General features: G+C 41.6%; 1 protein-coding gene and 1 long non-coding RNA gene across 2 annotated transcripts in view; both read left to right on the forward strand.

Annotated features, from left to right (window-relative positions):
• The first annotated feature begins 4,382 nt into the window (after nt 1-4,382).
• LOC117528522 lies at nt 4,383-11,589 on the forward strand. The gene is made up of 3 exons (XR_004565797.1): nt 4,383-4,521; nt 8,415-8,498; nt 11,475-11,589. It is a non-coding gene; the product is annotated as an uncharacterized LOC117528522 (long non-coding RNA).
• A 3,358-nt stretch (nt 11,590-14,947) lies between these two features.
• The window catches only part of usp36 (ubiquitin specific peptidase 36), a 50,479-nt gene continuing 38,035 nt past the window's right edge, over nt 14,948-27,391 (forward strand). Inside the window, exons 1-3 of the mRNA XM_034190036.1 lie at nt 14,948-15,030; nt 24,668-24,933; nt 25,105-25,320. Coding sequence (XP_034045927.1) covers nt 24,681-24,933; nt 25,105-25,320 — 469 coding nt within the window. The 5' untranslated portion in view covers nt 14,948-15,030; nt 24,668-24,680. The remainder of the gene's footprint in view (nt 15,031-24,667; nt 24,934-25,104; nt 25,321-27,391) is intronic.

Genomic DNA, 27,391 nt, shown 5'->3' on the forward strand with positions numbered 1-27,391 from the left:
TTTGACTTCCGAATCACCTACCACCCCGGGACCAAGAACCAGAGATCGGATGCATTGTCCCGGGTGCATGAAGACGAAGTCAAGACTGAGCTGTCGGATCCACTGGAGCCCATCATTCCAGAGTCCACTATCGTGGCCACCCTCACCTGGGACGTGGAGAAGACCGTCCGGGAGGCCCTGGCACATAGCCCGGACCCCGGAACAGGGCCGAAGAACAGACTTTACGTCCCACCAGAGGCAAGAGCTGCTGTCTTGGATTTCTGTCACGGTTCTAAGCTCTCCTGTCATCCGGGGGTGTGAAGGACCGTGGCAGTGGTCCGGCAGCGCTTCTGGTGGGCGTCCCTGGAGGTTAATGCCCGGGGATATATCCAGGCCTGCACCACCTGTGCCAGGGGCAAGGCAGACCATCAGAAGGCACAGGGACTTCTTCAGCCACTTCCTGTGCCTCATCGCCCCTGGTCCCACATCGGTCTGGATTTTGTCACGGGCCTCCCGCCGTCCCAGGGCATGACGACCATCTTCACGATAGTGGACCGTTTCTCCAAGGCGGCCCACTTCGTGGCCCTCCCGAAGCTCCCCACGGCCCAGGAGACTGCAGACCTCCAGGTCCACCACGTCGTCCATCTGTATGGGATACCTACCGACATAGTCTCTGATCGTGGTCCCCTGCTTACCAGCCCGGGCAGAGGGTGTGGCTATACACGAAGGACATCCCCCTCCAGGTGGACTCCCCAAAACTCAAGGACAGGTATATTGGGCCATACAAGATCCTCAAAATCCTCAGTCCTGCCGCAGTGAAGCTCCAACTCCCGGCTTCACTGCGGATCCACCCGGTCTTTCATGTGTCAAGGATCAAACCTCACCACACCTCACCCCTCTGTGCTCCCGGACCGGCGCCGCCTCCTGCCCGGATCATCGACAGGGAGCCGGCTTGGACGGTGCGCCGGCTCCTGGACGTCCGTCGGATGGGCCGGGGGTTCCAGTATTTGGTGGACTGGGAGGGGTATGGACCCGAAGAACGCTCCTGGGTGAAGAGGAGCTTCATCCTGGATCCGGCCCTCCTGGCCGATTTCTACCGCCGTCACCCCGGACAAGCCTGGTCGGGCGCCAGGAGGCGCCCGTTGAGGGGGAGGTCCTGTTGTGTGGGCCGCCAGAAGAGGAGGTACTGCTGGCCCACCACCAGAGGGCGCCCTGCCTGAAGTGCGGGCTTCAGGCACGAGAGGGCGCTGCCGCCACGGACACAGCCGGGGGTGACAGCTGTCACCCATCTACACTACATCATCTCACTCCATAAAGACCGGACGTCATCTCTACCTCGTTGCCGAGATATCATCTACCTGTGAAGGTAATTCTCTGCTAAACTGAAAACACTGACTAATAGTCTGAACTTCTTTGCAGCCGTTTTCCTGTAAGTGTTTCCTTATCTGTGGGATTGGCGTTTGGTGTGATCAGTGACGCCTTCGCTTCACACCCCAACCAGATAAGTGGTTAGACAGGAGCTGCACGTGTGTGTGATTAGAGGTGGAGGTGACTTTCCACCTTCTGACTGTTGTTGTTACTGGGTGTGCACACACCCACATCTCACTGTTTGTGCTCCTCGCCAGCAGTACCAGATCCGACAGTCGGGGACGGTGATCACCTGGGAATTCGGGACTTGGCGGCTCCAGTATTCACCAGGTTCTGTGGCGGTGGAAATCGTGTGGTCCTGGCTCTTCTCAGGACAGACGTCTTCTATCCTCGAGCCTGCCCACACGTCACCTTGGTGTATTGACTGCTATCAGATTCTGTGATTGTCTGTATCATCGTTGTGCACATTCACAATATTAAATTGTTACCTTTTGGCTCATCTATTGACCGTTCATTTGCGCCCCCTGTTGTGGGTCCATGTCACTACACTTTCCCCAACAGTGGTGTTGCTGAAAAGCAGAGACGTTTTCTTTCAACTGGACTTCGCGGTGTTCAGCTCATCATTGGAAGTTTGGTTGTCTGCACAGCAAATGTTCCTGATTGGGACAAATAAAAATATTTCTTTAAATATAAAGAAACACTAAACAGTTTATATTTATACATAAAAAAGGGGCGGGGGGGAACGGCAAAAAAAAAAAAAAAAACGATGGAAAAAATGCCTGAAAAAATAAGTTATTTAAAGCTGAGCTTTTGTGGTGTCTGAAAAAAGCTGTAGCTTTATTTGGTAAAAATAAAAAAGACTGAACCATTTACAAATTAAAAGTGTTCACTCAGATTAACTGTGCTAAAAGGCTAAGCTAACGTTAGCCGATCATTAAACCTTCACAGTTCAGTAAACGTCACGTTTTATTTTTACATTATTCTCACCTCAGTAAAGCTGCAGAACTAAACTCCGTTGGGCAAACTGGGACTTCGCATATATCCAAAAAGTGGGAGATTTCGGACTGAGTGGGTTTGCTCCATCACCCCGGTGGCCTGGATCGCTCTGCACAGTGATGATGCCTGAAGGCCGGCTTCTCCGTGCGGGTCGGCCCGCTGTTGCGGTTCGATCGATATCCCACCAAGACGTCAGTCCTCCCTCGGTCGGTGTCACTCCGAAAAGTAGCTGAAAAAAGCTTCTCCCAGCAGGGTGATGGGAGAATCATTCTACTGCTGTTTTTTAAAGGTTTTTTTGTGGTTCAGGTGATGCAAATTCAAGATGGTGATCGCTGAACTTTATTCAGGTTGTGGAAACAGCCAGAGTGTGACGTAGCAATCTCCCCTTGCCACGACGCGTTGGAAACGCACCGCCCTCTGCCGCACTGACAAGCGCAACCTTCAACCTATCAAATCCCTTGAACACAGACACATGCCATATCCGTTTGTTTTAAAATTAATTACTTTAGTTAATTAATTTGGTTTATTTGTTAAATATGTGATAGTATTGAATAACTAATATTTTGCTATATTTTCCAGTATTTCTTTTTCTTTCTTTTTTATTTTTTTGATAACTCTAACATCCGAGGGGGCGAGGGGCGTCGCCCCCATACGCCCCCTCGTGGCGCCGGCTATGGTCTGATCTAGTGATGGCAATTTCGAGGCCTCATGAACCAATGAGCCACTTCAACACAACTGGCTGAAAATCGACACACTGCTTCGAGGCGTTTGATACAGTTTGAAGGGTGACATCTGCTGGATTGTTTTGAGAATTACCCTGAGCGAGTGCTGTGACAAATGTTTGCAGTAATTCATGACTGATGTGGTTTGTCCTTGAAAAATACTAATAAAAAATGTCATCTTCATTATTGTGTCTTTCTTAATGTAATAAATAGTCCCTACAGATGCACACATACTGGTTATGAAAGCCTTTATTGTAGACTATATGTAGATTTATCAGTCCTCAAACAATATTTGGATGGAATGTGACGGGAAAAGTGAGAAAGGCATGTGCTTCTGCAACTTGTGTTTATGATACTGTAATTTGTAAATTAGAATAGAGGGGCTAGGAGACGGTGATTGTGCAACTATCAACAATTTTTATTCAAAAAAAGAATCATTTCAACAGTGCTGGGCTTTAATCGGCTCCTCTTCTGCCTCACCACCTCTCCAGCTTTGGAGAAGACCCGCTCGCCAAAATCACAGCTCTTCAGTCACTCAGCTCTCTGCACTCTGAGCTACCTATGAATATATAGTCTAACCTATAACCTGTGTTGATGTACTGTGTGGATAAATGTTGTATATGAATGGATGCGTGTTGTGGGTGGTGTGTGTCTGTCTATGTTAGGTCCTATGTGTATGTAGCTAACTATACTAAATGAACTCTAAACTAGACCTAAATATAAACTAATGCTGTCCCTGTCACGTAGTAATTGGCAATAACACTGTCGCTAGCAGTCTCCTCCTCTCACAAACCCCCAGTTTGTGCCGCGATTCAGATCTCATTTAAATACTTGGCGGGTCGTATTGACACGCCCAGATTATTCGACTTTCCCGCGAAGCTCGACACGTGGGGTGACGTAACGAGGCTTCGCTCGCAGTGGTCACGTGATGGGGGCGTGCTCGAAATGCTGTTCACCGACACTTCTGGTTCACAAAGCTCGATGCTGTGTCGAGCAGCCTGACTCGAACTTAATGTCACTAGTCTCATCCCTTTGAAAAGTGACCAAATTACACACATTTGTATCGAGTTTGGCGATGTTTTCAGCGTCCAAAAATGGCCACGAGATGACGCTCTCAAGTAAAAATCTGATAGTTATTATTATTATTAATTTTGCGCCTGTTCTTGGTATGTTGCTTATAAATAGGGTATGGTTTTAATTTCTATTTCTTGGTTTGTACTTATATCTTAAATGTTGATTTTATTTCTTACAACTTGTTGAATATTAACGAGTGTGACGTCAGCAGCGTCAGAGCCTCGCGTGCTCATCGCGCAGACTGGAGAATGTGCTGCCGCTGTAAACACTGAAATGTTTTTTTTCAAACTTTTCATACAACTCCTGTTTTGGTATTTGATAAATGTTCGTTTGTGGAAGATTAAAAAAAAAAATAAGAGCAACGGGAGCGGCGCTGACACACGTGAGTTTTAATGACGACAGCAGAAGAGAAGTAGAGAGAAGTGAAGCCACTCGCTGCGCCCCCTGGCGGCTTCCGTCTGCAACAGCCAGTGTCATATAATTTAATGTGTTAATATTCAGCGCTGTAACATCGGTATTTTTTAAAGCACCACGTTTGCAAAGAAAACAAGCCAGTTTCGAGTTTGTGAGTGCGTATGCGCGGAGAGTTAGCTAACACTTCCAGTTCACAGGTGAATGCATATAAAACACTGGATCGCTCATTGGCCCACACATTCTGTACAAACCGCTGAAGCAATATATAAGGAACTTTTTTTTATTTTCCTTGAATATCTCTTTCAATTTATAACGTTGATACTGTGTTTTTTTGTGGCCTTGTGCTTTGTTTGCTTGTTTGTTATTGCATTTGCTGAAATAAAGTTTTGGGGAAAAAAAACCCAGCTGAAGCAGTCTGGCGGCCATCTTACCACTCGCAGGTTCTGTGGACTGCACATAGACGGCTTATGAGCAATTTCAAGTAATAACTGAGCTGATGCTCTCATTTTCTTATTTTTGTTCTCCAGATAATGTAACCTTTATCCCCCCTAATTGATGTCTGCCATGATTAGCTGTTTAATTTATTTCCTTTCTTTCTTTTAGGATTTTGACACATTTTCACAATCTGTTCTCAAGAAGCCTTTTCACATTCCGGGCTCATGCGCAACCAGATTGGTACAATGCTCGAGAGGTGTAAAAACGTAAACAGACGATTGGTCGGTTAGTGACAGCATCAGTGAAACAACTTTCTAAATCGAGTGGGCAACTTGTTCCAGAAAGGGCCAAGAGGGTGCAGGTTTTCTGTGCAGCAACCGATTCCATTAGGTGATTTCACTGATTAATATCACTTTGAGCAGATGGAATCAGTTAATCAGTGAAATCACCTGGTGGAATCGGTTGCTGCACAGAAAACCTGCACCCTCTTGGCCCTTTTTGAAACAAGTTGTCCACCCCTGGTCTAAATATATAATGAAAATAATTTTACAGATGCTTATAAGAAGGAGTGGAAATGCAACTGTTGTGCCAAGCCATTACAGTATAAATATAAATAATGTCCTTTGAGATTGTCCCAAACGCTTTCTCCATCCCAAGAAGCGCACAAGAAAAGCTGTTGGAGAAAGTCCCTCTGTGCTTCCGGAGCGATTAGAGATCGTTTTATCAGCCAATCTCTGAGAGTAAATCATTAATCCACCACAAAATAATTATTTTATATAGAGCAGCGTTCAGCGGCACACAGCACAGCATCCAGCGGGTCGCTTAGGCCTGGCAAATTGTGTGGCAGTGTGCAGGTTAAATGTGCCGCAGTGCCATCAAGTCATGCCGGGATTGTCATCCAGCCAGCCGGACTCGAATTCGGGTATCGGGTCGGGGAATGATTTGCCTTCTTAATTTAAATGGGCAGCGTAATCTGTGGCCTTGGTCTGTTGGGATACAAATCAGCGTGTTTTATCCCACCTGTGTTTATTATTCATTGATCCAAATCACAGGCACATGTGCCTATAAGCCTAATAAATTACACAGAACATGCAGGGATATGGATCAGGCAGTTACTTCATGATTATTTAATAGAGACACCATTCAACTGCCATTCACCAACCAGATCCATGATTAAGTTTATTTTATTCTTCACAAATAATTTATTTCACACTCTCTGAAATACGAACGTAGTTCACAAGATTTATAGAGGTCCACAAAGCGAAACAGATCAGCTGATTCTATGTTTACGAATAGACACTGCCTTGGTCGGCAATGGGTCGAGTCGGGCAAAACCTGAATTTTTGGTTCGTGTGCAGCATATGCTTAAGTTTTCTTTCCTTGGACACCATTCCACGTTTTCACAAAAATCTTTAAAGGAATCAACACTCCAACGGGAAAAATAATCAAAGTCTCTATCATTCTAGACCAGAGGATCCTTGGTTCAAATCCCAGCCTGACCAGAAAATCACTAACGGCCCTTGGGCAAGGTCCTTAATCCCCTAGGTGCTCCTGGTGTGTAGTGAGCTCCTTGTATGGCAGCAGCCTGACATCGGGGTGAATGTGAGTTATTATTGTAAAGTGCTTTGAGCGTCTAATGCAGATGGGAAAGCGCTATATAAATGTAGTCCATTTACCATTCTTGCTGCTCACACAGTCAGCCATGATGTCTTGAGACTGAAGTTTACACCTCTTGCTCTTTGACCTCACGCATCAGACCCGGAAGCGAGCGAGACTGTGAAAAGGCCTATAACTCAGATCTCACTAGGACAGATACTCCATCCTCAAAATTATGATTCTTTAATCAAAGTTTGAATAAAAGTGAGCAAGATTAAAAGTTGATGGATAACAAAAGTCATGATGGATAAGGTAACAATACTGGATTTTGTTTTAGTCGTTGCATTGAAAGAATAAAACACCACTTAAGTAGCTACAGGAGAGTTGGTTTTCCTTTGCAATGTTAATATTTATTACACGCAGCTCAATGAGTTTCAGCCTAATATTAGTAATAAAGCTCATAGCAGCAACAGCTAAAGCTCCAAAACTATACGCAAGCAGACCTAGTATATGTCTTAAAATACAAAACACAACATGTGGCTATACACAAGCCACATTATTATTATTATTATTATTATTATTATTATTATCTTTGCCTATATGCTGGAATAAGGGATAGAACTCTTCAAATTATTGTTCATTACTTTCCATTTCAATCATGCTCACAGGCAAAATGTTCGTCCACAGCCTTTGAACTGGTGAACTGCGCAGTTTATCGCTGCACATGAAGGCATTTTTTTTTTCACAAAATCACAAAGAATAAAGTTGCGTGTGCCTGGTTAAAGGTCAATAGAAAAGACCTTTCAGGACCAGAACATGCAAATGTTTAATGTGGCAGACGATTTGCTTCAAAAATATTGGCCAATGAGTTATCCAGTGTTATATAGAGGTTTTCTGTTTATATTACACTTTGCTCTTTCCATTGTGCTCGGTGCAGATTTCGATTTCACAAATGTAAGTGTCCATGTAATGCCCAAATACATTGTGCATTGTTTTGTACAACATGACTTCGGTGTTTGTATTATTGTATTTCCAGGATGACATGGCCACGATGAAGGGCCCGGTAGTAAAACGTCTTTGCCAGTATCGTCACTGTTGAAGGTTTTCCTCCAAGGATTAGTCTTCCTCATTGTCATCTAAATAAGGCTCATAACCATAAGTCTGTGTCCTCCACAGTTTCTTCAGACACACGTTTAGACTGGACTTAAAAAAAAAAAAGCTCCGCACTCAAAAAAAAAAAAAAAAAAATTGTCCGATAACAGCTTGACCTCCGCTGTGTTTACAATTGATTTGGGCTTGATTCAGCAGGTACCATTCTTGTGATGACGTAGCAACAATATGGCCGCAGCTGAGGGGTGAAATAGAGTGCAGGCTTCAGACAGCTGCTGTTTATCCTTCACCTGTGCACTTATCATTGACTTTTATTGTTTTAAAATATCAACATTTCATAATTTTTAGTGATTATTTGTCACCTACACTTTAAACCATGTTCTCCCTCTCATGGATATGTATTCCAGAAGCTTATGATGGATAACTGTGACAAACCGGCGTGTGAAGCATCTCGCATGTTGTGTGATAACTTAATGCTGTGGACTTGTACAGTGTAGTGTGTGCAAAAACAATTGTAGCAGTCATCTTGAAAATGTAGCCACGGTTAAAACAAGACTAGACACCATGACTGGTTCCTCCTTCAGGACCCTCTCAGGTTTTCCATGGGTAGGTTAAGGTTTCAGACTGGGATCTTTCTGAATCTGTGTGAGAGAGAACACAGAATTTTGAAAATAACAGAGGCTTGGTATTTGGTTCTAACTGTCTTCTATCATTTCACAGTGGCAGCTGATCTTCAAGATAACGGTACAAAACACTCGCTGGAATCTCTGCAGCTTCAGAACACCCTGACCTTGCAGTGAACAGGTGTTTACCCTGAATAACAAGTTCTCCCTCATGTGCTATAAACATGTTTTATCTCACAGACCTGGAAAGTCATTCACTTATTTTTGACCTCTATAAAGTAGATGATGTTTTCGCAAAAATATATTGAAGTGTAAATGGTGGACTCAAAAAAAGAAAAAATGATGGACATCCACATCTGGAATAAGTATGAAGCAGGAAATCAATAGAAGAAAAATATTTCTTGACATCCACTCTACACCATGTCTGGAATGTGCTGTTTCCATGAATTCAAAATGATGTGGCAAATTCCTCTTTCAAATTATTTATCATTTTGGTAACGACAGCACATATATGCTCAGACTGATGAGCAGTGAGTTTTCTGTTCCTCAGAAGGCCTTGAAGTCCTGACTGACCTTAGAATGAGTTCAGTGAATGACCTCTGCTGTTTGAATGACACAGCTGCTTGTACCACCGCAATGAAAAGACTGAGAAGACGAGTTTCATTTCATTTATTTATTTAAAAGGAAAACACATATTGATGAACACATAAAATGTAAATATGTCAGATTATAGCCGTGGGCTAATTTCCATCTGTAGTCCGTGACAGACTAAAAATTTGCTGTCTATAAAGAGTTGCTGTCTGTCTCACGAAATGCAAAGATTTCATCTAACAGAAATAATAAATGAGAGCCGTGCTCACAGCAAAATCCGATGCAACCAGTTTGCTCAGCGACAGTTTAGTTTCTTGTTCATACATGATGGAGGTGTCATCAAGAATCAGCATCCATAATGTGTTTTTAACAGAGGAAAATAAACCCCATGAGAGCTCTGTGATCTTTGAACTCACTGGTCTCAAACTCAAATCACTTGGCGGCCATTGGACAGGTTCTGTCCTCCCACAGGGACCACTTATTTTTTAACTCAGTATAAGTCCTGTTTTTTTTGTACTAGTTTGGGAGCCCCTGTGACTTATACTCAGGTGCAACTTATACAGCAGGTAAAATAAGTATAGAACATGTCATCATTTTTCTCAGTAAATATATTACTGAAGGTGCTATTGACATGAAATTTTCACCACGTCAGTTAACAACCCAATAAATCCACACATGCAATGAAACCAAAACAAATAAGTACAGAAATTAAGTCATGTGTAATAAAATGGGATGACACAGGGGAAAAGTATTTGAACACACTTATACTGAAAGTTATTTCATACTTTGTGCAAAAGCCTTTGTTGGTAATGAAGCTTCAAGACGCCGCCTGTGTGGAGAAACTAGTCACATGTTTTGCTCAGGTGTGATTTTGGTCCATTCTTCACAAAACAGTCTTGAAGGTTCCATGGACCTCTTCTATGAACGCTGATCTTTTGTTCTTTCCATAGATTTTCTGTTTTATTCAAGTCAGCTGATTGGCTGGGTCATTCTAGCAGCTTTGTCTTTTTGTTTGGGATTATCGTCTTGCTTTAATGTTCATCCTCATTTCATTTTTATCATCCTGGTAGATTTTTATCAAGAATGTCTCAGTACATTTTTCCATTCATCCTTCAATTATAAGAAGTTTGTCATTTCCAGATACTGGAAAAAAAAGCCCCACACCATGATGTTCCACCTCCAAACTTCACTGTTGGTGTGGTGTTTTTGGGGTGATGTGCAGTGACATTTGACCTCCAAACATGGTATGTACTATGGCATCCAAAGAGTTCACTTGTGGCCTCATCTGACCGGCTATCTTCTCCCAGAATTTCACAGGCTTGTGTAAATGTTGTGCAGCAAACTTTAAATGAGCTTCAACATGCTTTTTCTGTAGTCTTTCATTGTGAGCGTGCACACAGGCCTTGGTGGTTCAGTGAATTACTTAATTACTTACTTTCACTCCTCTGTCAGAAATCTTGTGAGGAGCACCTGGTCCTGAGTCACAAGTTTAGAAATCCTTCTGTAACCAAATGCCATCATTACATTTTGCAACACTGAGGTGAAGAGCTTGACAGAGCTCTTTGATTTTACCCTTCATGAGATGTTTCGTGTTTGACACCTTGGTAATGACACACCTTTTTATTGGTCTTCAGTTGGGACTGAACCAGCTGATATTAATTTTCACTGGCAAGGATTCAGCTGGTGTTTTGGCTTTTCATGACTTTTTTTCTTTCTTGAGGTGTTAAATACTTTTTCTCTGTCATTTCACATTATTGCACATAATTTGTGGACATCTTTGGTTTGATTTCATTGTATTTGTGGATTACTTGGGTTGTTGCGGACATCTGATGAAAATTTCATGTCAATAGCATCTTTCAAAATATATTTACTGAGAAATATGGTGACATGTTAAATGAAAGAAAGTGATGTGCTGCAACGGAAACAAAAAGACTGTGACAATTAATTAAATGTTTATATTGATTGATTGATTCATGAGACTTTGTTGATATACGTAGAAGTTTGCAAGTAAGTTTTCCAGACTTTTACGATGAGAAAATATGCAGGGTGAAGAAATCTGGATGAATAGGGATACTTCTCATGATGACATAAATCTGGTCGTGTGGGGTTTTTTTTACTTCCATGGTTGGCAGAAAGCCGTAGCGCACAATACGTTTTTACAGGCATCGCAGGGTTACATCATAACACCAGTCAATAATTAATAAAATTTATGTTCAACTTCAAAATTACACTTGAATCCATCAAAAGCCCAGATCTCCCAGTTTTACACCAGCATTTAAGTGCAGCACACATTTATTGAAGAACGTGGAACTGAACAGTGTGAAAATGATGTTTAAACTTCAAGCAACCTGATCCATGCAGAAATGTTAATCTGCAAATAAAGACAAAATGATGTCACAGTTTATTTTTTAAGAAACTGTTTAAAAGTGGAAAAAATAATCAAATATGTGAAGGTGAAGTTAAAAATCTGTAGGTAATATTATTATTTGTTCAGCTTATGATAATGTTTCAGATTTATTGTCCATCAACTCTGTAAACAAATCCAAAGTTTTTTTCATCCTTGTAGGGGTATTGAGCGATGATCCAACTGACCCAGACTATGTTCCTCACCTGAGGATGGGTTACGACCAGGAACAGGCATTGGGAAGTAAGAAGAGAACAAGAAGCGTCCGTGGAAAAGTCAGAAGTAGGTCAGGTGATAGTGTGTACTTAACTTAACCAACTTCACTTCACTTTTCCTGTTTCTTTTCAAGATATGTTTGAATTCAGATACCAGAATCAGAATCAGAATAGCCTTTATTCACCAAGTATCTACAAGAATACAAGGAATTTGACTCCAGTTTGAACTGTACTGTCTCTCTGTACGAGCATGTATCAATACACTAAACACTGAATAATTCACAGTAAAAATGTGGAAATAAAATAAACCAAACTGAGATGGATATGCACAGGACAGACTGGATGATGGATGTGTAGAAGATGATGAGCAGTTCCTGGGACAGGTTGAACTCTTTGAGCTGTCTGAGGAAGTACATCCTTAGCTGAGGCTTTTTCCTCATGGAGTCTATGTGGGAGGTCCACTTCAGATCCCGGGAGATGGTTGATCCCAGGAACCGGAAAGTGTCCACAGTAGGTACAGTGCTGTTGAGGATGGGGGGTTTCCTCCTGAAGTCTACTCTCATCTCCACAGTCTTGAGCGGGTTTGGGTTTGAGTTCAACACCCAAAACTTGTAAGAGCTCTTTATTTTAAAGAGAGGTAGCAAGTGGACATAACTAAATGAGGCTGCAATGTTTTAGAGTGTAGGAGCAGTGGGCAGCCACAGTCCAGCGCCTGGGGACCAAGTCCAGATGTCAGTGCTGCCTTGGTCAGGGGCAGAGAAAGGAGCAGAGCCGAAATAAGCATGTTTTTGATTGTGGGAGGAAACTGGAGTGCCCGGATGTCATTGTTATGGTATTCACAATGATGAATGACTGATGTTCTTATGATGCATCATGTGCTAATGTCCTTTGCATTTCAAAAGTACACTAACACACACACACACACACACCCCAAACGGGTTCTGACAGAAAGAGGAGGTGTTTAGTAGTGCTGAAACAACTACTCGATTTAATTGATTATTAAAATAGTTGTCAACTAATTTAGTCATCAATTAGTTGTTAAATACTTTGTTTTACCACAAATGTTTTGTTTCTTTCATATAAATCAACCGTTTCTGCAGAGTGGCTTTGCTTTGAACCTTGAACCAATCGAAGCAGTGATTCGCAGATCGAAGCAGTGCTTCGATCTGGTGCTTTGTTGATTCAGTGTTTTATTTCGCTTAATCTTAATTATAAATAATATTTTATTCATTCATTTTATTTATATATCAATAATAATAATAATAATAATAGAAAACAACAATAATAGTAACTAATAATGCCACAATACAGTTTTAGAGAAACGGACAAAAAGAATCTGATAAAACAAAACAGAAAAGATTAAACCAACAACAGTGAACATAAATAAATATAGAAATAACTGTTTCCTGTGAACACCTAGTGATTCTTAAACCTCCACTTGATCCCTGTTTTATTAAGTTTAATGACAATTTGTTTCGGTCAAACCACATCTAAGCTGTGTTTTTACACAAGAAAAAAATAAAATGCAGTAAACTGCACATTTGTGTCTTTTTTCATGAAAATATCTTATTAAATACAACATATTACACTTTCGTCAGGCTTTTAAAATATTTTCGTGGACTCTTGCTGTAATATGTTGTCAGTGGTTGAGATAATTGCTGTCGGCATCTAAACCTGATGGAAATCTCTTTGTGGTGTGTTGGTGATGTATGTATGTGCAAAATAAAACAAAACACTACTCCAGGTATGTTTTTGATGAGAATATAACATAACATTGTTACAAGGTCAAACGTTGATGTTGTGTGACAAAGGCCTTTTAATAATAACTCACTTAAAGAAATAATGGCAAAACTCACACGTAAGTAAAAAAAACCCCCAAAACGATTAATCAAAAAAAATAATCGACCGATGAACTGATTAGTAAAATAATCGTTAGTTGCAGCCCTAGTGTTTAGGCTGAAATAAAATATGTCTTTCCTAAAAAATCAAAGTCTGGATTTCAAAAAAGAAGAGAAAAAAGGACAGGGAAAGAAAACTAAAATGAGGGAAAGCAGCTGCTAACCAAATTCTTTGAAAAGAGAGGTGAGCTTGAAAGCTAGCTATATTGAGTTGGGGGGACTCTGGGGGACCAAATTGCACTATTTTCTAGAAAAATGGTGCAATTTGGTGCATTCCTGTGCATTTTAACAGACGGGAATGCACCAAATTGGTCCCCCAGACCCCCCAACTCAATATCGCTCCCCCAACTTTAAAAAGGGTTCTGACTTCCAGGTGTGATCTAAGGTATACATGATTTAGACCTGGTTTGACTACGCATTAGAAATTTGGTGTTTGCGTTAATAAAAAAGAACATAACGTTGGGGGGGGGGGGGGGGGTCTTTAATATAGCTAGTACCTCGGGCCCAGAATTTGGTGCTACGCCCCTGTTAAAGTGTTTCTCACATCCAGAAACATTCTTGCTTCATCTTAAAAGGGCATAAAAAGTTTCACAACTGTAAGTTGATTTTTGGCTGTCAGCCCTTTTTATTTAATTTTTTCCAAAAGTTAACTTCAGGGGTGGTGGCCAAGTGGTTAATGCGCTTGGTTTCAGTGCAGAAGGTTCCGGGACTTACTTACTAACTTCTCAAATGAATAGAGTCAAGACCTTGCTGCACATTTGAGCAGCTTTTGTCGCCATTTAGTGGCCATGTGAGCATTTCAGGGCTTCTGCAACATTTCCTACTTGAAACCCAAAATTCAGTTAAATAAAAGGGAAAAAATGCCATTTATAAAGGTCAAAAATGCAGGACGTTTTTGGCATGCAGAGCTTTGTCCCCGCAGTATTAATGTGTCAAAAAATTTGATTATGACGCTATCACAATTCTTGAATTTTAACATACAGACTGCCAGAACAGCATACAGAAAGACATAAGGAAGGATGACATTTCTCCTGACAAGCACAACTTGCAGTTGAGTATGAATATTTTATCTTGTTTTTAATCCTGAGAATTTTTTGTTTATTTTTTATCATAATATCTTGATGTAAATCATTTAACAAAGTCATTATTCAAATTATCATTATGAGGAAACATGGATGTGAAATTGACAAGGCCTTAAAATATCTTAAAAATTATTTTTAAAAATTGTTTAACTTCAAATGAATTTCATTTAAATTAAATTAAATTTAAAATTAATTATGACAGTTTTCATATTTCTATTTATGCATGATGTACCCTTTTTTATGTAGTATTGTACGCCTGTTTATCACTCAAATGAATTAATAAATTACTAAAAATGATTTAAAAACATAAACATCAGTGATCGAGGAGTCACGTGTGGCTTGTTCCCGACAGCGCTACTTCGATCTAGGTTGTGATTGGCTAAAGATGTCCGCTAAGGCGGGGCTTGCGTTTTGATTGGATTTTGTTTTCTGTCAGTCATTCTTGATGCAGCATGGGCGAAAATACCAGAGCTCAGCTGCAGATTTTTAAACTGTCAACGATTTTTGCATGACTGAGCAAAAGGTGAGTGAACGAACAGTTTTTGTTTGGGTGGGACATTTTGTCACCATGTGTTTTTAAGCATAGTATTTGAGTATAAAAAGACAGGGTTTCCTGTTTGGGGATTTTTGTTCCGCCCGGACGTATAACCACCAACTAATGCTAACTCACATTGCGCCTCGTTATGTTAGCTAGCTGGCTAACTCTTGCCGTTACTGTCATTATGTGCATCAAAAAAGAGAGTTTCTTGGCACAACCAGCGTGGGTATATTTGTCCCATTCATCGTCTGTCGAAGTGTTGGCATATTTGTGAATGTAATGACTGCGTCGTTACTGTAAACTGGCGATGGTTCACGTTAAGAGCTAAGGTTAGCGGGCTAGCTCGTTTTGATGACTGGCCCAAAGAGTGAAGTCGTGCTTCTGTGCGACCTAAAACGCACCCAATAATTATATTCATTAGCATGTCATTTGTTTTTGATTAATCAGTTTCTTCCTGAAACGTAAGAAATCAAAGAAAATCTCGTAGCTGTTTCCCCAGTACACATGATGTACACATGATGACGTGTTCAGATCTCAGGATTTATCCAGTGATTCAGTTTTGCACCTCGGAGCTCAATATTTCGTGTTGGTTTGGATAAATGTCTTGGGGCCAAAGACACAGAATGCTGTACGAGTCCATACCAGTTAGGTGTGGATTATTTTTTGCACTAAATTACTTGATTGGTCTGTAAATGGACTGCATTTATATAGTGATTTTCCTTCTGTATCAGAAGCTCAAAGTGCTTTACAGTAATGGCTCACATTCAGACACTCGCACACACCGATGTCACATTGCTGCCATGCAAGGTGCTCACTACACACTAGTGCAGCAGATAAGTGAATATTTACTGAGAGATCCTTCAAATGGTGATGCATGCACCAAATTTGGCATACATACTCCTTAGACATTACTCTTAAAAATGCTGGGTACCCACGTGAACTTTCAATAAGCGGCCAAGAAGGGGTTAATTGAAGTATTACACAAGGGTCAAAATTTAAAAATGCTCCAATCATATTGAAAGGTATTCCATATTATTTGTCTATCATAAAGATTCTAATAAGGTATAGTTTGGACTATCTGTGAATGAATGTTCCGGAGTTATGGGGTAAAAACAGCAAGAACAGTGACAAAGGTCAATTTCAATTTGTACAGGGGTCAAAAGTTAAAGTTGCTCCAATTTTGGTAAAACGTGATGCAAATTATTAGTTGGGTGAATACAGTTTTAAAAAGGAATAGTTTGCATCATGTATCATGCTTAGTTATCATGTTACAGGGTAACATATGTCACATGTCATAGAATCCAATGGATGCTGATATTGTTTAACCTTTATTTTGCAAACCAAGCACGCAACACAGTCAAAACTATCCCATTTATTAATCCTATTAGCTCAACCAGTAATTTGCACCACTTTTTTTTTTTTTTTAGTAGTTTTTGTCAAAAGCATTTCCTTTCAGACATTTTGGCACGAATGTCTCTCCATAGAATCTGAGCTGAACTCAGGCTGCTGCTGCACGTCGGTGCAGAACATCTCATTTTGGGAGGAAAAAACTTTTGATCGATTGCAATTTATTGTTTGTATTACAACATTTGGAAAGAGGTGTCATTTGATTTAAACAGCGATTCGCTTTGAAGTTATTAATTCTGACCGGACTCTATCTTTCCAACGTGACTCGCTCGGCAAAGAACCGCGCAGCGTTTGGAGCTGTTTGAGAGAGATGAGATGAGATTTATTGTCATTGTCATTACACAAGTGCAACAACAAAATTACACTCCAATTGCCGCAGACAAAATACAGCAATTAATCCACAATTATTACTAGTTGAATGTAATAATGGCACACATCAGAATTAAAGACAACACATATACATTTGACGTTGTTTATGTGCCCTAAACTTGAAGCAGTCCGTCATCCGAATTGAGGTAAAGTGGGTGAAGGCTGCAGCAGGAGGGGCCCGCGCCGCCCAACTCGGGGAGTTGAAGGCTGCACCAGTAAAAACTGCACTGCCTTCAAGGTGGCAGGAAGGAAGCCAGGGTGAGGAGAGTGGAGAGACAGTTAATTTTAACTAAAGAACCAAAGCAGCGGGTCGGAGCAGTGCTTCAAGCTTCAAAACGATGCATGTATTAAGTTGCAGTTGGAGTGGAGTCCGGTGGTGGAGATTTTGAATCAGGCTGCTCATGCTCTGTAACGTCCACAGGTGGACTTCAATCCTGAGAGAAGGACGGCTGCTGCTCGCTTGTCTTGCACGTGATTAACCTCTGGTTACCGAAACTTGGCACCGAAAGACGAGGCATGTTTAGATACTCGGTGCTACCGAAGCATTTCGGTCGGTGCCACAAAAGAACTGAAGTTCGGTACCCGGCTCTAAATATGTTTTGATGTCTGATCTTGCACTCTGTAAAGTGGACATTTAATTAATGAAATTGAATGTGTTTTGTCTTTACATCCGGCTTTTGGACAGACAGTCGAGTTTTTATTTATTTATAGACAGTTGAGTTTTTATAGTTAGCCTTTTGTCTGTGTATGCTTGCAGTGATATATGTATAAATACGGGAGCAGGCCATGCCATTTATGAAGCAAAGTCACCTATTTAAAAGCCAATGTTAAACAGTCACTCCTCATATAAAACTATGTACACTCAACAAAAATATAAACGCAACGCTTTTGGTTTTGCTCCCATTTTGTATGAGATGAACTCAAAGATCTAAAACTTTTTCCACATACACAATATCACCATTTCTCTCAAATATTGTTCACAAACCAGTCTAAATCTGTGATAGTGAGCACTTCTCCTTTGCTGAGATAATCCATCCCACCTCACAAGTGTACCATATCAAGATGCTGATTAGACACCATGATTAGTGCACAGGTGTGCCTTAGACTGCCCACAATAAAAGGCCACTCTGAAAGGTGCAGTTTTATCACACAGCACAATGCCACAGATGTCGCAAGATTTGAGGGAGCGTGCAATTGGTATGCTGACAGCAGGAATGTCAACCAGAGCTGTTGCTCGTGTATTGAATGTTCATTTCTCTACCATAAGCCGTCTCCCAAGGCGTTTCAGAGAATTTGGCAGTACATCCAACCAGCCTCACAACCGCAGACCACGTGTAACCACACCAGCCCAGGACCTCCACATCCAGCATGTTCACCTCCAAGATCGTCTGAGACCAGCCACTCAGACAGCTGCTGAAACAATCGGCTTGCATAACCAAAAAATTTCTGCACAAACTGTCAGAAACCGTCTCAGGGAAGCTCATCTGCATGCTCGTCATCCTCATCGGGGTCTCGACCTGACTCCAGTTCGTCGTCGTAACCGACTTGAGTGGGCAAATGCTCACATTCGCTGGTGTTTGGCACATTGGAGAGGTGTTCTCGTCATGGATGAATCCTGGTTCACACTGTTCAGGGCAGATGGCAGACAGCGTGTGTGGCGTCATGTGGGTGAGCGGTTTTCTGATGTCAGTGTTGTGGATCGAGTGGCCCATGGTGGCGGTGGGGTTATGGTATGGGCAGACGTCTGTTATGGACGAAGAACACAGGTGCATTTTATTGATGGCATTTTGAATGCACAGAGATACCGTGACGAGATCCTGAGGCCCATTGTTATGCCATCCAAGAACATCACCTCATGTTGCAGCAGGATAATGCACGGCCCCATGTTGCAAGGATCTGTACACAATTCTTGGAAGCTGAAAATGTCCCAGTTCTTGCATGGCTGGCATACTCACCGACATGTCACCCATTGAGCATGTTTGGGATGCTCTGGACCGGCGTATACGACAGCATGTACCAGTTCCTGCCAATATCCAGCAACTTCGCACAGCCATTGAAGAGGAGTGGACCAACATTCCATAGGCCACAGTTGACAACCTGATCAACTCTATGCGAAGGAGATGTGTTGCACTGCATGAGGCAAATGGTGGTCATACCAGATACTGACTGGTATCCCCCCCAATAAAACAAAACTGCACCTTTCAGAGTGGCCTTTTATTGTGGGCAGTCTAAGGCACACCTCAATCAATCAATCAATCAATCAATCAATTTTTTTATATAGCGCCAAATCACAACAAACAGTTGCTCCAATGCACTTTATATTGTAAGGCAAGGCCATACAATAATTATGTAAAACCCCAATGGTCAAAACGACCCCCTGTGAGCAAGCACTTGGCTACAGTGGGAAGGAAAAACTCCCTTTTAACAGGAAGAAACCTCCAGCAGAACCAGGCTCAGGGAGGGGCAGTCTTCTGCTGGGACTGGTTGGGGCTGAGGGAGAGAACCAGGAAAAAGACATGCTGTGGAGGGGAGCAGAGATCGATCACTAATGATTAAATGCAGAGTGGTGCATACAGAGCAAAAAGAGAAAGAAACAGTGCATCATGGGAACCCCCCAGCAGTCTACGTCTATAGCAGCATAACTAAGGGATGGTTCAGGGTCACCTGATCCAGCCCTAACTATAAGCTTTAGCAAAAAGGAAAGTTTTAAGCCTAATCTTAAAAGTAGAGAGGGTGTCTGTCTCCCTGATCTGAATTGGGAGCTGGTTCCACAGGAGAGGAGCCTGAAAGCTGAAGGCTCTGCCTCCCATTCTACTCTTACAAACCCTAGGAACTACAAGTAAGCCTGCAGTCTGAGAGCGAAGCACTCTATTGGGGTGATATGGTACTACGAGGTCCCTAAGATAAGATGGGACCTGATTATTCAAAACCTTATAAGTAAGAAGAAGAATTTTAAATTCTATTCTAGAATTAACAGGAAGCCAATGAAGAGAGGCCAATATGGGTGAGATATGCTCTCTCCTTCCAGTCCCCGTCAGTACTCTAGCTGCAGCATTTTGAACCAACTGAAGGCTTTTTAGGGAACTTTTAGGACAACCTGATAATAATGAATTACAATAGTCCAGCCTAGAGGAAATAAATGCATGAATTAGTTTTTCAGCATCACTCTGAGACAAGACCTTTCTAATTTTAGAGATATTGCGTAAATGCAAAAAAGCAGTCCTACATATTTGTTTAATATGCGCTTTGAATGACATATCCTGATCAAAAATGACTCCAAGATTTCTCACAGTATTACTAGAGGTCAGGGTAATGCCATCCAGAGTAAGGATCTGGTTAGACACCATGTTTCTAAGATTTGTGGGGCCAAGTACAATAACTTCAGTTTTATCTGAGTTTAAAAGCAGGAAATTAGAGGTCATCCATGTCTTTATGTCTGTAAGACAATCCTGCAGTTTAGCTAATTGGTGTGTGTCCTCTGGCTTCATGGATAGATAAAGCTGGGTATCATCTGCGTAACAATGAAAATTTAAGCAATACCGTCTAATAATACTGCCTAAGGGAAGCATATATAAAGTGAATAAAATTGGTCCTAGCACAGAACCTTGTGGAACTCCATAATTAACTTTAGTCTGTGAAGAAGATTCCCCATTTACATGAACAAATTGTAATCTATTAGACAAATATGATTCAAACCACCGCAGCGCAGTGCCTTTAATACCTATGGCATGCTCTAATCTCTGTAATAAAATTTTATGGTCAACAGTATCAAAAGCAGCACTGAGGTCTAACAGAACAAGCACAGAGATGAGTCCACTGTCCGAGGCCATAAGAAGATCATTTGTAACCTTCACTAATGCTGTTTCTGTACTATGATGAATTCTAAAACCTGACTGAAACTCTTCAAATAGACCATTCCTCTGCAGATGATCAGTTAGCTGTTTTACAACTACCCTTTCAAGAATTTTTGAGAGAAAAGGAAGGTTGGAGATTGGCCTATAATTAGCTAAGATAGCTGGGTCAAGTGATGGCTTTTTAAGTAATGGTTTAATTACTGCCACCTTAAAAGCCTGTGGTACATAGCCAACTAACAAAGATAGATTGATCATATTTAAGATCGAAGCATTAAATAATGGTAGGGCTTCCTTGAGCAGCCTGGTAGGAATGGGGTCTAATAAACATGTTGATGGTTTGGATGAAGTAACTAATGAAAATAACTCAGACAGAACAATCGGAGAGAAAGAGTCTAACCAAATACCGGCATCACTGAAAGCAGCCAAAGATAACGATACGTCTTTGGGATGGTTATGAGTAATTTTTTCTCTAATAGTTAAAATTTTGTTAGCAAAGAAAGTCATGAAGTCATTACTAGTTAAAGTTAATGGAATACTCAGCTCAATAGAGCTCTGACTCTTTGTCAGCCTGGCTACAGTGCTGAAAAGAAACCTGGGGTTGTTCTTATTTTCTTCGATTAGTGATGAGTAGAAAGATGTCCTAGCTTTACGGAGGGCTTTTTTATAGAGCAACAGACTCTTTTTCCAGGCTAAGTGAAGATCTTCTAAATTAGTGAGACGCCATTTCCTCTCCAACTTACGGGTTATCTGCTTTAAGCTACGAGTTTGTGAGTTATACCACGGAGTCAGACACTTCTGATTTAAAGCTCTCTTTTTCAGAGGAGCTACAGCATCCAAAGTTGTCTTCAATGAGGATGTAAAACTATTGACGAGATACTCTATCTCCCTTACAGAGTTTAGGTAGCTACTCTGCACTGTGTTGTTATATAGCATTAGAGAACATAAAGAAGGAATCATATCCTTAAACCTAGTTACAGCGCTTTCTGAAAGACTTCTAGTGTAATGAAACTTATTCCCTACTGCTGGGTAGTCCATCAGAGTAAATGTAAATGTTATTAAGAAATGATCAGACAGAAGGGAGTTTTCAGGGAATACTGTTAAGTCTTCTATTTCCATACCATAAGTCAGAACAAGATCTAAGATATGATTAAAGTGGTGGGTGGACTCATTTACTTTTTGAGCAAAGCCAATAGAGTCTAATAATAGATTAAATGCAGTGTTGAGGCTGTCAGCATCTTTGTGGATGTTAAAATCGCCCACTATAATTATCTTATCTGAGCTAAGCACTAAGTCAGACAAAAGGTCTGAAAATTCACAGAGAAACTCACAGTAACGACCAGGTGGACGATAGATAATAACAAATAAAACTGGTTTTTGGGACTTCCAATTTGGATGGACAAGACTAAGAGACAAGCTTTCAAATGAATTAAAGCTCTGTCTGGGTTTTTGATTAATTAATAAGCTGGAATGGAAGATTGCTGCTAATCCTCCGCCCCGGCCCGTGCTACGAGCATTCTGACAGTTAGTGTGACTCTGGGGTGTTGACTCATTTAAACTAACATATTCATCCTGCTGTAACCAGGTTTCTGTTAGGCAGAATAAATCAATATGTTGATCAATTATTATATCATTTACCAACAGGGACTTAGAAGAGAGAGACCTAATGTTTAATAGACCACATTTAACTGTTTTAGTCTGTGGTGCAGTTGAAGGTGCTATATTATTTTTTCTTTTTGAATTTTTATGCTTAAATAGATTTTTGCTGGTTATTGGTAGTCTGGGAGCAGGCACCGTCTCTACGGGGATGGGGTAATGAGGGGATGGCAGGGGGAGAGAAGCTGCAGAGAGGTGTGTAAGACTACAACTCTGCTTCCTGGTCCCAACCCTGGATAGTCACGGTTTGGAGGAATTAAGAAAATTGGCCAGATTTCTAGAAATGAGAGCTGCTCCATCCAAAGTGGGATGGATGCTGTCTCTCCTAACAAGACCAGGTTTTCCCCAGAAGCTTTGCCAATTATCTATGAAGCCCACCTCATTTTTTGGACACCACTCAGACAGCCAGCAATTCAAGGAGAACATGCGGCTAAACATGTCACTCCCGGTCTGATTGGGGAGGGGCCCAGAGAAAACTACGGAGTCCGACATTGTTTTTGCAAAGTTACACACCGATTCAATGTTAATTTTAGTGACCTCCGATTGGCGTAACCGGGTGTCATTACTGCCGACGTGAATTACAATCTTACCAAATTTACGCTTAGCCTTAGCCAGCAGTTTCAAATTTCCTTCAATGTCGCCTGCTCTGGCCCCCGGAAGACAAATTGACTATGGTTGCTGGTGTCGCTAACTTCACATTTCTCAAAACAGAGTCGCCAATAACCAGAGTTTGATCCTCGGCGGGTGTGTCGTCGAGTGGGGAAAAACGGTTAGAGATGTGAACGGGTTGGCGGTGTACACGGGGCTTCTGTTTAGGACTACGCTTCCTCCTCACAGTCACCCAGTCGGCCTGCTTTCCCGGCTGCTCGGGATCTGCCAGGGGGGAACTAACGGCGGCTAAACTACCTTGGTCCGCACCGACTACAGGGGCCTGGCTAGCTGTAGAATTTTCCACGGTGCGGAGCCGAGTCTCCAATTCGCCCAGCCTGGCCTCCAAAGCTACGAATAAGCTACACTTATTACAAGTACCGTTACTGCTAAAGGAGGCCGAGGAATAACTAAACATTTCACACCCAGAGCAGAAAAGTGCGGGAGAGACAGGAGAAGCTGCCATGCTAAATCGGCTAAGAGCTAGTAGCTACGCTAAGCTAGCGGATTCCTAAAAACACGCAAAGTGAATAATGTGTAAATAATTTAGAGGTGATTCAGCAGAAGGAGTGCTTTAGTTAAGGCACGTAAAGATTACACTGGGAAACAAATCGTAATCTAGATAACTAGATCAATCTAACTGCGCAGATTAAACAGCTAACAGATACAGAAAAACACCACTGTGCTCCGGAACAGGAAGTGATACAATACCGCAGTGAGAGCCAACCACCTGTGCACTAATCATGGTGTCTAATCAGCATCTTGATATGGCACACCTGTGAGGTGGGATGGATTATCTCAGCAAAGGAGAAGTGCTCACTATCACAGATTTAGACTGGTTTGTGAACAATATTTGAGGGAAATGGTGATATTGTGTATGTGGAAAAAGTTTGAGATCTTTGAGTTCATCTCATACAAAATGAGAGCAAAACCAAAAGTGTTGCATTTATATTTTTGTTGAGTGTATATCAAGATATAGTTTCACATGGAGATGTGACATCAGGGATAAAGATTTTCCTACTGATTTGTATGGAATGTGAAATTTTATATATAGTTTCATTGTTCAACAGTGTTATGTGAAATGAAAATGGCAAGTCCTTGTAGACAACTACACTTTTTTTTAACTTGACAACAGCTGTTTCCACATTGTGGTAAATGCTTGTCCTCCACAAACTGGTGGACACTCCCACACCCATTGTTGCAAATACCCAATGTGTTGCACATCTGTGAAGGTAACTGCCAAGGCTCAGCTTGGTACACATGCACTCAGCCCTTATCGCTTTCAATGGCTTCTTTAGCAGTGTTGACTGACATGGTAGGCAAAGTTTGAAGCACAACTTATTGAGCACTTATAGTGATTAGCTGAAATAGCTAGTGAACATTTATTTATTTATTTACTTTCTGGACTTGATTGCACCTAAAATAGTCATGACAGGTATGACAGTTGCAGTTTATTAGATGATACATGGGCATTTCCTGAATTTTTCTGGCATCGACGCCTGTTGTGTTTATGCATGTTATATTTAAGAATGTCCACGACATAATGCCAGACTAATAGGCAGGGTTTTTACTTGCATAATCTAAGGTGAACAAATGGATTAAAAAATTGTTTGGAGATTTTTGCAGCTTTAAACCAATAAATTGATCTTGATTGCTGTTTACACACTAACGCTGCATCCAACCTTCTGCAGTGATGTTCCAACAATGCCAATAGTGGATAAACTCAAGGAGGCATTAAAACCAGGTCGAAAGGAGACTGGCGATGATGGTGACCTCAACAAACTGCTGGCCTCCTCAGCCAAAAAGGTCCTTTTGCAGAAAATAGAGTTTGAGCCTTCCAGCAAGGGTTTCTCATATCAGCTGGACACCCTGAAGAATAAATATGTGCTCCTCAATCCCAGGAATGAGGGTGATACAGGACAAAAAGGCACAGAACCTGCACAGATAAAGAGGCAAGGTAAGTACCTGATATGATGTCCCACTGACGAATCTCATGGCAGTTGACAATTTGAAAATCTCATGGTGTTCTAAATTTATTTGCTGTTTGTATAAATGCTTTTGATCCATTGACAGTTGATCTGTGGGGTTAGTTGTGCATCTTACATGATACAGTTTCTCTCTGTCTCAGAAAATGTGGTTGGGGGCCAGAGCGATGGTATTCCTGCTCCACAGAAAATGCTGTTTTCTGGGAACAAACTTGCCCTTAAATGGGAACGTGTGTACAGGGTGGGAGCCGGCCTCCACAACCTCGGAAACACCTGCTTCCTCAACTCCACAGTACAGTGTCTCACCTACACCCCACCGCTGGCCAACTATTTACTCTCAAAGGAGCACAGCCGTTCCTGTGAGTACTTGAACCATGTTCTTTAATGCTAAAAGGATTTATACAATCCATGGGAAAAAATGGCAAAACTGTGGTGAATCCACAATTAATTTATCTACTTACCGGTGTATATATAAAAATATTCCACGTCAGGTATTTCAGGCAGATGGTGTCTTGCACATGCACACATAATCCAGACTGACTGTGCACGTACAGAAATGTGGAAAAAGGATTCATTTAAAATTTTGCCCCTTCTGTCTTCCGTGATGACAGTTTTATTAGGTAGTTAGTGCTGCAGGTTGTCATCATAACAATAATTGGGGCGCAGATCACGTGTCTGACATGACGTGTCCTTTAGGAGACAGCTGAGCTGCGTGTCCATGTCTCCTGAATTGACACTGGAGCGTTCAGAAGCCCAGAATGGAAAAGTAGAAGACAAAGCTCTCCACCTGCTCGCCACTCAGATTCAACATTCACAAAAGTTTCTGATGAACACCAGGGGCATCAGCTGACGAGGAACTCATTTTGCACTTTATAATAGCGCTTTATAAAATGAACGTTATTCTTAACAATCAGGCACACGGCTCTGATCATGTTACTGTGGGTGATCCACTGTTGCGCAGCGACATTACGTGCCGTCGGGTGGTCATGGGGTGCTCTCTGAGGTGTTTTTGCGTGGCTTATGTGATATTTGTGCATCTTCCAGGCTTGGCGACTCTCCTGCGGAAATCAGGTGCAGCTTCTTACTTTACAGAGACTACTGCGTTCATGTCAGTTTGTGAGGATACCAAAAGGACCTTGTACAGTTCTAGCAGCAGCCGCCGAGTGCCTCTTTGGTGTCATGCGGTGTTCGATACGATTTCCTGACCACACAAGGACTGCTGGACAGACCTCATCCTTGTGTAAAGGGGGTTTAAGTTGCTTTCTCGTGCCAGCAACAGAAAAACTGTCACAGCAACAGAAAAACCATTAGAATTTCATCTGCACTGGTAGACTGCAGGATGTGACATGAGACGCTGTCATTTTTCAGTGATAACAAGGATAATAATTTACGAGGTCTATTAGAAAAGAAACCGACAGTTTTATTTTTTTTTAAAAACTATATGGATTTGAATCACGTGTGATTACATCAGCCAAGCTTGAACCCACGTGCGCATGCGTGAGTTTTTTCACGCCTGTCGGTGACGTCATTCGCCTGTGAGCACGCCTTGTGGAAGGAGTGGTCCAGCCCCCTCGTCGGATTTCATTGTCTGAGAAGTTGCTGAGAGACTGGCGCTGTGCCTGATCAAAATTTTTTCAAAAGCTGTGAGGCACATCCGAGTGGACATCATTCGAGAAATTCAGCTGGTTTTCGGTGTAAATTTTAACGGATGATGAGAGATTTTGGATTGTTTCTATCGCTGTAAGGACTTCCCACGGAGCAGGACGTCGCGCAGCGCTCCTAGGCGACGTCGTCATCCTGTTTCAAGCTGAAAACCTCCAAATTTAAGCCTCTGTTGACCCAGGACGTCGTGAGAGAACAGAGAACTTTCAGAAGAGGTCGGAATCAGCAGTTTATCTGGACATTCCACTGTTAAAGGAGATTTTAGTATGAAAGACGTGCGGACGGATTGGCGCGTCAGCTCTGTTTGTCCTCTCATTCCGTCGGACATCGAAATCCACTAAAAAAAAAACTTGCATTCGGCAATTTTTACTACTGGACAAATTCATTAAATCTGCTCTGATCTATTATCATAACTCTCCACTGCTAGCTTTACTATTGCAACTACTATCAGTTAAAAAAAAAAAAATTAAGGTGTGTTTAACCAACTTTCTTCCTTAAAAAAAAAATAGTTTGGGCTGATGTTCGGCCCCGGGCACTCCATTGCACAGATATGGTAGTTGTTGGCATGAATTTCAGATAAGGTTTGCATGATATATTTGTATAGTCTTGATGATGTCTACATCCTGCAGTGTGACTGTTACAGGATGGGCTGTGTCAACTGAGGCATCTCAGTCATCATCCTGCAACTATTTTGTTGCTTGGTTATTACTTTTACTTTTTATTTACCATAATTAGTCTATAGATGAAGTCTATCTGACATAAGTTCAA

The sequence above is a fragment of the Thalassophryne amazonica genome, chromosome 16, assembly GCF_902500255.1.
Source record: "Thalassophryne amazonica chromosome 16, fThaAma1.1, whole genome shotgun sequence".
Lineage (NCBI taxonomy): Eukaryota > Metazoa > Chordata > Actinopteri > Batrachoidiformes > Batrachoididae > Thalassophryne > Thalassophryne amazonica.